General features: G+C 49.5%; 1 protein-coding gene across 1 annotated transcript in view; it reads right to left on the bottom strand.

The window, feature by feature from the left end:
• CCDC30 (coiled-coil domain containing 30) overlaps nt 1-13,350 on the bottom strand; it is a 40,896-nt gene extending 27,546 nt beyond the window's left edge. The window contains exons 1-6 of the mRNA XM_040534006.1: nt 13,157-13,350; nt 12,459-12,828; nt 11,733-11,853; nt 5,874-6,064; nt 1,752-1,841; nt 673-826 (exon numbers count right to left, since the gene is read on the bottom strand). Of these exons, the coding sequence (XP_040389940.1) occupies nt 673-826; nt 1,752-1,841; nt 5,874-6,064; nt 11,733-11,853; nt 12,459-12,828; nt 13,157-13,350 (1,120 nt within the window). The remainder of the gene's footprint in view (nt 1-672; nt 827-1,751; nt 1,842-5,873; nt 6,065-11,732; nt 11,854-12,458; nt 12,829-13,156) is intronic.
• Nucleotides 13,351-13,712: the final 362 nt, after the last annotated feature.

The following is a 13,712-nucleotide window of genomic DNA, read 5'->3' as shown; positions in this document are numbered from 1 at the left end:
TTCACTTCTTTCCAAAAAACAGTTAATTTTTTTTTCGGTCAGTATTTAAATGTAATTAAAAAAAAAAAAAAGGAATACTTCAGGGCCAGACAATAACAGATGTTTCAATAAGGAGGTTAAATACTTGCAAGGAGGTTAAATGAGTATTAGCAAGTGTAAGAATCCAACCAGTCACTTCAAGACCACTGACAAGCCTTGGTTATGAGCTCTTGCTAATGACCCCTAAATGAGGTAGCATTCCAAAAATAACACCTGGAGAACCTGGAGATGGGTGGTTCAGACATGCTGACACTGTGTATGAGCTATTTTAGCTGTTCTGTTTCTGGAGCAAGTTGCCATTTCTTCTCAATCCCATTCTGGGGTGTGTATTTCTCCCTTTGTATGAGCCAGGGAGAGGAATTCAGTCAAGACACTGCTGCTACTCCTATCAAGGATCAGATTACCCCATGTTCTGGCTTTCCACACTCCGGATTCATCCTGATTGTGTTTCTGCATTCAGGTCTCCTAGGTACTGAGGCAACCCTTGAAGCAGATTTTTCCTCATTACAAGGACATGGGGCAGCCTTTCTCCAGTTCCCCTGGGTGAGAAGTGCAAGGCTCACACTGAACAGGGGTGGGCTAAACACAGGCCAGTAATTAGGAGTGGCACGCAGCCACACGAGAAGCACTTACGTATTTTGCTCTGCTCCTTTCTTTGCGTATCCAGCTCGTCTGTCAGCCTCCGGATCCCTTTGTGAGCCACCAGCAGCTTCTGCGTGGCCTCAGCCAGCTCTCGTTCAACTCTTACACGTGATGCCTGTTCTCTCTCCAGCTCTTCCCTGTAGGACTGGAGCACACAATCTAATGCTCCAGTGGAAACGAGATAACCCTCCTGGTGACTGCAGATCCCCCCTCCACACTCCTCTGGGCCCACCAGAACAGGGGTGGTGACACAAACAGAAACCAGGTGATCTTGCAGAGGCAGGAGACAGACAGGTAGAGGGTGACACCCTGCCATGGACAGGTGTCAAAGAGCAGACGTCGAACAGCATGCCGTGGCTGCTTCCTACAAAGCTCTGTTTTTCCTTCCTTGAGACAATGCTGTTAATTAAGGTGCATTTTCAAGCACATTTGAAGACAAGGACGAATGATTACAGACAGCACATAGTTCAGAAAAACGTATATATGGGGGGTTTCCAAGCTGAGGGCTCCATCACACCCTGTGAGGGTCTGCTCCAAGAACAAGTCAGTTCTGCATGTTTGTTGTCCCATGACTGTTGTGAGAGCTGGTCCCAAGGCTGCTGTGAGAGCTAGCCCCAACCCAGCCCGGCAATGGTAACCTCCTCTTCCAGCCTACAAAATGCTCCTAGTCTGTGAGCCAGAGACCTCACCCACTGACCTGGTGTTTGTGCCGAGAAGTAATTTCAGCTGATATAAAAAGGGCTGTTTCTCACAGCCATGACTTTGGTCTGCTCTGTCTCCAATATCTTTTCTTTGTGACTAGAATGAAAGGCACATGAGTACTTACAGCACTCACAGCCCTAACCCAACCATCTCACCCTGGTGAGATATTAGCCCTCGCTCTCAGCAGAAGTTAATAGCTCATGTGTAGCACCAGGCTGATGAGATTGCACAGCCTGCAGTTCAAAGCACGCTCACAACCCATCAGCAAAAAACACTAAATAACCCCACAGTGTGCTCAAAAACAGACCCACCGCTTGAAATCTCAGCTACGTGCCACGTCATCAGCAAGCAACGTGCAAATGTACTACCTCATTTATCGTCTCTTCTGCATGCTGCATGGATTTGCACTGCTGTTGGAGTTCATCTTCCAATGTCTGATGAATGTGATCAAACTCATCCTTGCACAGAAAGAGATTTTAATAGATCAATACCACAAGAAAGCATGCTGCCATGGACACCAGGGTATAGTATTCTCAGTTTTAACGTACCTTCATTAACAAGGGGTTGTAATCATACCTTAAAGGACAAGTTTCAACCAGAGATATCCCACATCCCTGGGAAAATCCTCAGTTGTCTATTATACTTTGCTAGTACTCTACAGGCCCACTACATTTTTTTTAAAGCCATGATCTCCTTGGCAATTTCCTTTTTGAGCATAGTGGCTCAGCTTTGCTCCAAGAAACGTACAGTAGATTCACTCGATCAGTGTAATGGTGGGTTACTTCCTCATGCCCTACTCTTTTGAAGTGCTTACCAGGTTAACAGATTCCTCCTGCTCCTGTGGTCTGTGCACATGAATCAGCACCAAGGATTTCCTTCTGCTCAGGTTAGTTGTCATTAACATTTTTGCAGCTTGATGCTAGAGAGGTGTGTGCTTGTACATGCCAGGTTTCTCTGGCACTACTCAAAGTGTTTTCCCACGTATGTATCAGGATGACTACACAAAAATGCATGTTTGTACCCAGGCTTTCTGCATTACTGAGGATGCATTAAAGAAAATCAGCTATGCTTAAGCAGTCTAGCAAAAAAAAAAAAAAAACACATTAATTTCCATAACAGACAGAAACTTATTTGGACTTTCGGTATAAGAATGAACAAGCACATAACAGTTTGTTTGAGAATTAGAAAGGTTACACGTTCCAGTTAACAGAGTAACGAGAGCAATTAACCTTTTCAGTTGAAACACTGCTGTGACTCTAATGATCCTGTAGAACAAATGCGTGATGCTACCCAGAAGAAAGGAGTGCTTAATCAACAGTTTCTAGCTCACAAGCATGAACACCAATGACATCATTTGGGGAGAAAAAACAATCTGCTTTAGAAATTGTTTTCCTGAAAAGCAGGTCTCCAGAGTCTTTCACCTGGTTTTAAAAACACAGAAAGAAAGGTGTCCAGTGTAAGAATTGCAGAGAAGTTCTGTTTGATTCAGAATGGGGAGCATTAACCTTATAATGTATTTTGATCATGCAAGAATACGCTTGCCTTTCCAAGCCTCATTCTTCTAAACAGCTGTATGAAAAGTGGCTAAAAGTCAAGTATTTACAGGCCTGTCTTTACATAACAGGGGGGTCTAGCACTGTGTAACAGGAGGAATTCAAGAAAAGTCCATGTTGTTCTTCACACGTAGACTATATTATCTCTACGGACAAGACTTTGCCCTGGCTTCGTCCTTCACCCAGCACAGCTGCAACAATACACTCTCCAATTTTACCCAGTAGTCAACGCCAGCCTTGTTACAGAAACATATTGTGTGGCCATTACGGAAACATCAGAAAGAATGGTCTGAGAGGGGACACCTAGGAGAAGCTGTTGCTGCAGACACCGTATGTCACAACAGAAGTTTGAATGCATAACTGCTGTAGCTCTTTTCCAGGAAGCCTGCAGCCAGGTGTAGAGGGCATTCAACCCCAGAGTGGATGGAGAAATAGGAAGGAATGAGAGCAGGAGAAAGCAGGACTTCCATCCCTAGCCCCTATTTGCAGTCCTGCTCCTTGCCTGCTTGCTCTCCTGGCTCCAGGAATCTGTCTTCTTCACTGCTCGGTGGCCAGCTCCAACACAAGGATGGAAAGTCATTTATCTACTCAGGGAGAGAAACATGCAAGTGGAATTCCTCTGAAGTGATCAACAGGAGGGACCTGAACGTACATCTTACATGGGTACGTGCTTTATCCGCAGGCTGTTAGACAGAAGTCCCCATCAGCTACACGTTCAGAAGGATGAGCTCCATGCAGGAAGGTTTGGATTCAATACCAGACTTGGAGGCATCTGCATTCTTCATTTGACCTGGCCCTATTTCTCTTACTCAGCTGTGGCACTGAAGGAAGTGCAAACCTGATCACTCCTCGTAAATGCTCAGTAGCAGATGTGGTTAACTGGCATTTCACTGCAAGGTTACAGCTCTGCTTCCTCTTAACTACAGTGAGGTTTCTATTACAATGCTTCATCAGAAAAATGGTCGGTTTGCAGCAAACATTTGTACCAAGTGACAGACATTCACAGGCAGATTATTCAGGATTCACAGAGACACTTTCTATCAAGGAGGGGGAGGCAACACGTCAGGGAAGTATCTCTCCCCCACTGTAAGCAAACCCGTTGATTCTGAGGAAGATACCTATATGTGAAGGTGTTATTGTACCACGAATGAACCACGAATGACACCCAACCCCGTAACTGTTAGGCAGACTGGGACTCTCCAGCCAGAAAGGGATGCTCTTGAGGTCAGTATAATCCCGAGTGGCACAGAAAAGGCAGACAAAAGGCAATTGTTCACTGCCTTGAATGCAAGAGCTGGAGAGCATTAAGCAAAGCCCAGAGATGGTAGGGTGAAACAAAGGAATGTGACAGCAACTGAACCTTGCTGCAGAACGTTGAGGATGTAAGAAAACTGCATGGGGTCGACAAGCAACCACATTCAAAGAAGAGAAAAATTAATCACGGACTAATAAATACAAAGATAGCAGCTACAGTTCAGACACTGCACAGCACTGGAGGCAAGGGGGTATTTCTGATGTACTACCACTACATTTTTGCCCTTACGCAGTCCTCTGAGCTTCTGGTCAGACGGTGCAACGCAGCCCAAACCAAGCTGAGCTTCGCAGCAGGCCTGACGAGTCCCCCTCCTTAAGTGTGCTCACCCAAAAGAGGCCAAGAAGCTTTTCAACTCCAACCAGTTTATCAGAATGAAAAACTATAAACCCAACTTTTTAACTATAGAAAGGTCAAGGTAGTGACAGAAATGCAACAGTCTGCCCGCAGATCTTCCACCTGCTGGTGCCCTAGCAGGCAGCCCTTGCTTCCAGCAAACAGTTGGGTGTCACCAAGCCCTGCCATCTCCTCTGTCCCCAGTTCTGGCTGGCCGTGCTCTGCAGGGGCTGCAGCTCCCAGCCCTCCTGCATCTCCCTTGCAGCCCAGAGCTCACCCACTGGGTCCCCAGGCAGGAACAGCTCCCCCCACCCCAAAGGACAACCTGGTCTGGCCACTTCTAAAGTGGCAGAAGGAGATTGGGAAGAGTAAGAGAAACTGAACATTCTGTATCACAAATGCTGCAGTCTAAACAGGCTCTTGACCTAGCCCAGGGCAGCACTGTTTATGCCCCCGTACATCCGACAGCCATGACTGTCAAAATGAAGTTAGGGTTGAGGTGAGTATTGCACAAGGGCAGACTGAGCATTGCACAGCAGGGCCAACAAGCACAGCAACGCAGGAGAGCTGCAAATGAGGAGCTACAAAGGCCAGGAGCTCCTGGGCTCCAGTTCCCTTTAACAGTCATATTCAGGAGTAGGTGGAAGTCGGCGTCAAAGTTGCTGGGAGGGAGATTGCCCTAGTCGAGGTAGGTGGTCACAAACTGCCTCTCTGACACACCGGAGCTGCTGCTCCTCCACCATTTGTCCGTTTTGTCATCTTGACCGCAAAAGTAAGAGTCAAGATGTGGATGGTCTTCCCCTAGCCTGCCAACCACCAAGTCATGTTGTCAAATTTATTTACTGAACAAAATCTGTAAGCAGAGGTTTACTTAACTTCCATCCTCTAGCTCAGCAGCTAGAAGACAAGGAAGGAGTTTTAACCTCACCTTAGAGTACAGGGAGGGTTTTTCTTAAATTAATGACTGTCAAGGGAACTCACTCACCTGTAATTACATAACGGATCATCAGGAAATCTGGATCAGTAGGAAGCCATTATAGCCCAATGAAGATCTTCAGACCCAATTATATCACAAATTCTTCAACATTCTCTCAAAAATAATTCATTATCCCTATGCAAGACGTGGGAGCAAATCAAGCATAAACATACAAGGGAGAAAACTAATACAGAAATAAACTTCATCACTAACAATCCATAGATAGGAGAATAATTTTTAATTTAAAAATCTCAAAGATACCCTTTTCCCCAGCATGCTTTCAGACAGTCTGAGCAGCTAAAGCAGGGTGTACCTGAAGCTGTGCAGCACACAGCCTGTCTACGTAGCTGTGTGAATTCAACTTCTGATCTGTGATCTCCAGTTTCTCCAGCAGCGTTGTTCTTTCTACCAGTAAATAAGCAATCTGTTCGCTGGCATTACTGTGAGCTATTTCGGACAAGCCTTCCTGTTCCAGCATCTCCTCGACCTCCTTCAGCTGGGCTTCTGCAAGACAAGGCTTTCTGTGAGCACAAGAAGAAAGGAAGCCCAATTCCCTGCAGATCTGCGTCCCAGGTTCTCTAAACACCACGACAGCCCCAGTTTCTCCTGGAACCCTCCAACAGCTCACAAAACTTCGAGTCTGTTCTCCTGCTTCCCAGCTCCCTTGCTCCCTCCTATCCCCCACTCTCTCCTACTGTGGCAGCCCTATTCCCACCGTTGTGACATTTCTGCTCGCACCCACTACCCTGCCTGTCAAGCAAGCGATAGGACCTGCTACATCTGAGTTCTCCTGCCCTTAAGAGGGGTGAGTTATTATGACCATTTACCTCCACCCAGCAGCTAAGCTTCACCAACCTTTTTGTCCTTGACTCTCTTACCCCCTAACACACTTTGGTGGAAACTAAACAACAGAATAAAAAAGCATTGAGAGAAACCAAGCAGATGGGCAGACAATCACATAAGCAGTTTCTTTAGGAAGAGACACAAAATACCATATCACTCATACAAACAGAATTTTCCTAAGAGCTTTTTTTCCCCATGCACGTTCCTCCAGAACTGGCTCTAATCCCACAGGCTAAGGACAACTTCTTGGTAACGCAGACCTGTTATTTGGAGGTCTCCTGTACGATTAAAGGAGCAAAAAAATCCTTTTAGAATTAAATTACCACTCACTATTTATCCCGAAGTTACAGCTAGGAAGACTCTGTACTAGGAAAAACTTTAAGATTCAATGGCTTTTGAGGTAAATAGATCATAATGGTATTTGTTTACAGCTAGGCACTGCTGTGTTTGGGGCCACGGTTGGCTCTACTGCCCAGGTTACAAGCACTATACAGTTGTTTACACTTCTCCAGGTACATTGTTCAGAAGAAACGTTCAGGAAAAAAAAAAAAAAAAAAAAAAAACAATGCAAGAGGTTTCCTATTTGGTTTGAACTCCATTTTGCAGCGTGCTCAAGATCATTTGTTTAAAAAAAAAATTTAAGCAAGAACCCCTCGCTTTGGTTGGCAATTCATCCACCTAGAGAGCATGAGGATGCCTTCGTCTCCTTTGTGGCCATGGCAGCAACTCCTGCACTGGATCTATTAGCTTGTTAACCTAAGGAAGGGCTTTGAAAACCTCCCTATGTAAACACTGCTCATTTCTCATCAGTCCTTTCTCCAGTAATTTAATTCATATTAAAAAGAAAAACTGCTCCCAATTTCTTGCCCCAAATAGGTTATAAAGGCTTCCAAGTGCTGTAGGACGGGAATCAGGGAGTTGTGGGGTTTGTGTTGACGAGGGAGGCACAGTCACACCTTCACTGCTTAGGGAGCTAAACTTCAGAAGTTACGCAGAACAAGTACTTCTCATACTCTTACACAGAATACATACACAGCTCTGGAGAAGCCTGCTCTGCACTTTCACATACTGGATTTAACAGGGGACCCGGCGCAATCACACCCTAGGGCTCGAATCAATTGCTTGTTTCCACTCTGCACTTTGCAGCTGGCTCTGTCCAGCCCTATGGATGGAAAACACCCTGCGGTTTCCCATTCACCCTCCCTGTGGTTATGAATTACAGCTTGTTCAATGAAGAGGTCAAGCACGGCTCTTTTGCAGTTTTCCTGTACAAAGGAGAACAAAATATTGCAGTTTGCAGTTTAAAAATAACTGACCCCTTGCTCCATATGCCTTTTGAAGAGCCCACAGCTCACGCTAAACTGAGAAACCCACATGGCCTCCAAGCTGCCTCACAGATTCCTCCCACGGTTTTGCCAAATCCCACCGACGATCCAAACTGGGGTTCTTGCACCTTCCCCTGGTAGCTGCTTTGCTTATGGACAGAAACAGGACAGCAGGCGAAAGGGACTGAACTCACACAGCTGCTCCTGTATGGACAGTTTTGCTTGAAGGTACTTCCCTTGCATGCAGCCTGCAAAACGATACTACGCTATGTAGATGTGGCAACAGGATCTAGACATTTTCCACGGGCTGAAGAGGAAAAAAAAGATCTGTGAGGATGAGAGGAGACTGCAGCACACAGCACGAATTACCTTCCTGTAAAAGCCCTCTGGTTCCTTACAAGCATCTGACAAACCCCTTCTCTATCACATTGTATGTGACCTACCAAAGAGAGCAAACACCTTGTATGATCAATGTCAGAGCAGCGCCCTGATGTGCTCCCACAAGCACGTACCTACTGCACCACTGCTTCTCTGGAAGCGAGCTTCATTTCTGCAAAGGTGTCTTACCTTTGTAAAGCAAGAGAGGAAGTTTCTCTCCCTGACGCACAGAAACGTGCAATTCACAGACATCACACCCACAACAGAAGCTGCGTCCTCTCGTCCATGCGGGGGAGGTTTAAGCAGTACAGCTGTTACAACAAACGAGCTCAGGCTACGACAATTCTTTTTGTTTCACTCCTTAAATCATGGCAAGGCCCCAGCAGCATCATGTTTTACTTCTGTTACATCTGTTTTTCATAAAAGCTTTGGTAATTCTGTGCATGAGTTTTCGATCTGCCCTCCAAAAACACTGAAGCATATCAGATGAGAACCATCAGAAACGGATTATGAAGTGCCTCGAGGAAAGGAAAAATGTCACTCTGGGCAGAGGTACCAAATGAGGTAAAGCTCAGATCAATAGCTCAGCATAAAACCAGGCACAGCTGCTCTAGGCAGGAATTCTCTGGGCCCGTTCCAGGCAAGAAATAAATATATAAGCATAAACTTGCTTTTTATCATCAGAAACAGCTTTTGGCAGATCAAATTGCTCACAGCAATCCTAGGACCAAGCACAGCTTCTGATCCGTTCGGGTGTTTTTTTGGAAGAGGGAGCGTGCTCGGCCCCCACAGCCCACCCAAGTGATGTCCCGCATTTACCCGAGTCTTTGCACCTCTTTTGAGGGTGCTTTCCCTTCCTGGTCTCCAAAGCCGGTTCTCCCAGCTGCCACTGGCCTTCCCTGCACTCCAGATCAGGACAGATCCTGTCCGCTTGCACCTCACCACTCATGCTGATCCTCTGGCTGCACCACAGGCTTGAACCAGCCACTGTCCTCAACTACCCTTTCCCATCTGAACTCACTTCAAGCCTCCCAAAAGCTCCCTGCCGTGACGTTACTCACATTTTTGTTTAACAGTCCCAGTAGGCTGGGGTCTTCCTTTTCACAAGACCCCTTCTCCAGCCCTGTTTTGTTAAAGCCTGATCCGCAGTATCATGTTGTCCCCCCTAAAGAGAAAACACGACAAGAGGTGCAATAAGACCCAGAGGACAACCGCCCCTCAGCCTGCTCTGCACCCTGCAGGACATGGGAGGAACCACTGGGCTGGTTTGCACAAACTCCAGGAGAAAGCAGAGGCCCACGGAACAAACGTGGTGATGCAGCACTGAGCTGTGCAGCCACACAGCAGGCAGCAGAGGTGCATCAGAGACCCGGAGCAGGTAAAGGACTGAGCAACCACGGCTGCTAAGGCACAAGCACATTCCTCAGCACGCTCAGCAGCTCTGTGCCAGAGATGGCCAGTGTTTTTTTTTTTTTTTTTTTTTTTTTTGTAAAGGAGGAAGGATAGGTGGGGAGGAAACAGAAGGGAAAGAGAAAAATGGCAGAAATAACAAATATTCACAGAGCAAGAAATGACCCACATGAACTCCAAGCAGCTGAGTCACATCCTGCCCAGAGCCAGGGACCTCCGAGCACTCTGGAGCAATCACTGACGATGGACAACGTGAGCATCCACATCTGTGTCAGTCAGAACCTTCAGAGGGAAAAGCTGACACACGGACACAAAAGTGCAAGGACCCAGGACACAGCTTCAGAGGTATCTCAGATCTCTCCAACATGAGGCTGCTGCCAGGCACCAGACCACAAAGCATGCCTACAGCCCTCAAGCTGCCCCCCCCAGCAGTCTCACATCACCCTCGAAGGAGCTGGAGGTGGGATAGAAAGGTGATGAACTTCACTCCTGGAAGAAAGGGACTCCAGTCCTCCCTCCAGCCCCTCTCCCTGGATCTCTGGGGACATGCTGGCACATGCAGACACGGTAGTTCAGCCAGGATCCAAGCTGCTGCCTTGCACAGCCAGTAATAGTGCCTCCTTGTCACTTGTTGCACCCCTCCATGGCCAGCAGCTGCCTTGCCAAGCCAAAAGGCCAGTTCCGCAAGGAAGCTATCCATAAGCAACCCAAAACACACCAAGGCTGGCACCCCTCACTGTGGAGAACACCCTAGCGGAAGACAGGGCTTTATCGACGTATCCATACCACCGGCCAGATCACTAAGCCATCAGTATGTGTTGCAGGACTGCAGCTACTGCCATCAGTAAGGCAATAACAGGTCTTAAAAACCAAAGTCTGGCAGCAACGTCCCAAAATAAACTTCTCCAGAAAGCTGCGTGAAACCACCATACGGCACCAAAGCACCATGGAACCACAGGAACTCCTCAGGAACTGCAGGCTGGTAATAACTTGGCCACAATTAGGAACCCACCAACATCGTGGGCACGGATCTCAGCTTCCATTTCAGTGTTAACCATTGCTCAACAGCCATGAGAATCCTTTAAAAATGGACAAAGTTGAAAAGAGCAGAGCCACCACGAGGAAACAAATGTAAACACAGCTTTGTAGACGTTTTCATCACTCGCCTGCCACCTCGTGGGCAAGATGAGGGAAGAATCAGTAATAAAATTCTCTACTGCTAGCCAAAGGTCACTGGATCATTTCAAAGCCTTGCGCACCAGCACCCAACAGTAAAGTACAGCTCTTGGAGCCCAGAGGTGCCAGAGGACCAGATTTTCAAACAGTGCTTAAGCTCACCTATCTTTTAAACATCACTTCACCAGACATGCTCCCTGAAATCTGCATGCTGGCCAGAGCCAAACACTCAAAACTGCAATAAATTTCCCCAAACTCCTATATTCACTGCCCCAAATAAAGCGTGCATAACAAAGAGCCTGTTCAAGCTATGCTTCTCACCCCCAGTCTCACCACTGGCCCAGGGTAATACATACCACAGAAAGAAGAGCTAATGGTAACAGCATGCTGCTAGCAGCACTCAACGCACAAGAGAAGACTCGTGAGACTGAAGAAAATCAAGAACAAAACGACCCCAGGTTTGAGAGAGAAGCAAATCATTTGAAGTGAAATAATTTGTTCTAAACAGAACAACTACACGAAAATAAGCACAAACTACAAGTTTTGGATCACTGTTGCAAACATATCTGTGTCCTTCAAAGTTGTTTTTAAAAACTATGGGCCTTGTCTAAACCAAAGCCAATGAATGGCAAAGTTGCTTCATTGACTTCAGTAGGAGCACGGCCTAGCACTCAGCTACTGAACAACTTAGAGTAGGGAGATGAACAGCACAATCGATTCTGTTCTTCAAACAGCCTCTGGAAGATACTTCGTGTGACAATGCAGCTACCTGAGGTGAGAAACTATCCAACTCACTGAATAAAGCCAGTAAAAGCAGACAAGAATGGCTAAGTCGATTACAAATCAATTCCAACGTTTCAGTTTCATCAACACTTCTGCCAAGCTCCCAAAAAACAAGCCATGCGCGCTGGTCTCACAGAACTCATTGAGAAATGTTGTTCTTCCTGCAAAGAAGCTTTCAGCCAGCTCTGCTGGAAAACCTGTAGAGCACTACCTGGCAACGCATCCCCTTGGACTGTGCTTCCGAGGGAAAGGATTACCCTGCTGCAACTGCAGCTGCATCAGCTCATCTCGGAGGTGCTCGTTTTCTTTTTCATACTCCGTGATGACGTTGTCTCGTTCCTCTATCAGGTTACGGACATGGCGCACGTATCTTTCCACCTAGGAATCAAGCAAATGTCCCTGCGCTTCAGCACGCTTACAAACAGCTCAGAAACTTACTCGTCAGCAAGTTATTGGCACGAGTAACTCTCGAGCTCCCTTCACCCCCACGATTCACAGGATAAACTCAGCCATCTGCAGAACACTACGCTTTGTGCCATTTTAGAATCCGGGGACGTTTTGGTAGGGAGGCAGCCTTTCAACTAGAAAAGCCCCATTTCTCTCCCCTTTTTTTTTAATAGGTCTCATCAGAAGAGACGTGGAAAGGCTCAACGCTAGGCAGCAAAGCAGACCTGGCACAGCACCAGGAGCCCGAGCCGGCCTTTAACCGGATTTACCAGCGAGCGCAGGGGACGTGCCCCGGCCACGGGGCACAGGCACCAGCCCCGCTCTCCGGGCGGCTTTTTGGCTCGGGGACCGGAGGCCAGCTGCCGGGAGCGCGGAGGCCCGAGGCCCGCCGCCGACAGCCGGGCCGTGCACTTGGCAACGGGGCCGAGGGGAAAGCGCCTCCCGGCCGCCACCTCGCCCCGTGACACGCCGCGGGCGCGGGAGGCGAGAGAGGCGCAGCGGTAACGGCGGCCCCTCCGCCGGGAGCCGGCCCTTACTTCTCGCAGCTCCTCGGCCCGCCGCCGCTCGAGGTCTCCGAGCCGGGTCTCGGCTCGCCGCAGCAGCCGCCAGGCCAGGCCCAGCCGCTCCTCCGCCGGGGCGGCGGGGTCGGCGCCCTCCGGCACCGGCGCCTCACGCCTGCGGGGGAAGCGAGACGGGCCGTAAGCGGCGGGCGGGGCGCCGCGGCCCGGGCGCTGCCGAGCAGCCCCCGAGCAGTCCCCGGCGACCCCCGGCACCCACCCGAGCGGCCACGGCCGCCTCCATGCGGCGCGGGCGCGGGCGCGGGCCCGCGTCCGGGCCCGGACCCGCCCCGCCCCGCCGGGACGGCGGGCGCCATGGCAACGAGGGGGCGAGCGCGCCGCCGATTGGCTGGGGGAACCGTCACTCAGGGCGGCGAGCGAGAGGCCCGCCCCCCGAGCAGGCCCCGAGGCGGCCCCGCGGGGTCCTGTCAGAACGGCCCGGCCGGGCCCGGCACCGGGGTTGTGCCTCGGCGGCTCGGGGTGAAAGCCGGCTCCCGCGGCGCGGCAGGCAGCGGGCGCGTGAAACAGGCCCCAGGCGTCCCGCGGCGCGAGGCCGGGGGGACGAGAGGCCGGGAAGAGCGGCACCACCCCGGGGGGGTGCGACCGAACCGAGGCCGGAGCCCTCAGGGAGCAGGAGCCCTGCGGCGGCCGGGTGCGCGCGGTGGCAGCCAACCTGCCGCGGAACACGCGCCGGAGCTGAACCGAAGCTCGATTCCTGCCCCTCGCGGTCCTGCGAGCTCTCGAGGTCTTCGTCCAGCCGCTGCTCGTTACAGGGCCACGCCGGGTCGGGACTGCTGGGGCTCGGCCCGAGTTTTCCACTCTCCACAGCTTCACCCCCTGCTGAAGCAGCAGCAGGCACCGTGCAGCGCATCCCGCAACAGCGTCCCTGCGACTCCAGCGAGCTCCAAGAGGTGGTGCCTGGGGCTTCCCTCCTTCATAACCCCCTCACAAAGGGCAGGATACCGAGATGACCTTTGTTGCACGTTTCCCACCACGTGTGCTAACGCTACTTCAAGGGTGTGCTTGATTTACTTGGACATGACTTTGTATATTCTCACCTCTGTCTTTAAGTGCAAGACTCAAAATAAGGCAACAGAAACCTCTAAGCTAGCAGGACCCTATGTTCATATTGATTACGCACCGAAAGATTAAAACAGGCAGCTTTCAGAGTGCACAAGCACATACGATACACGTGCAGCACGTTCCATCTTTTCCTAAGCACTTTCCCTTCTT

This window comes from Cygnus olor, chromosome 21 (assembly GCF_009769625.2).
Source record: "Cygnus olor isolate bCygOlo1 chromosome 21, bCygOlo1.pri.v2, whole genome shotgun sequence".
NCBI lineage: Eukaryota > Metazoa > Chordata > Aves > Anseriformes > Anatidae > Cygnus > Cygnus olor.
The sequence above is the reverse complement of the archived record's forward strand: the minus strand, read 5'-3'. Positions and strand labels throughout refer to the sequence as shown.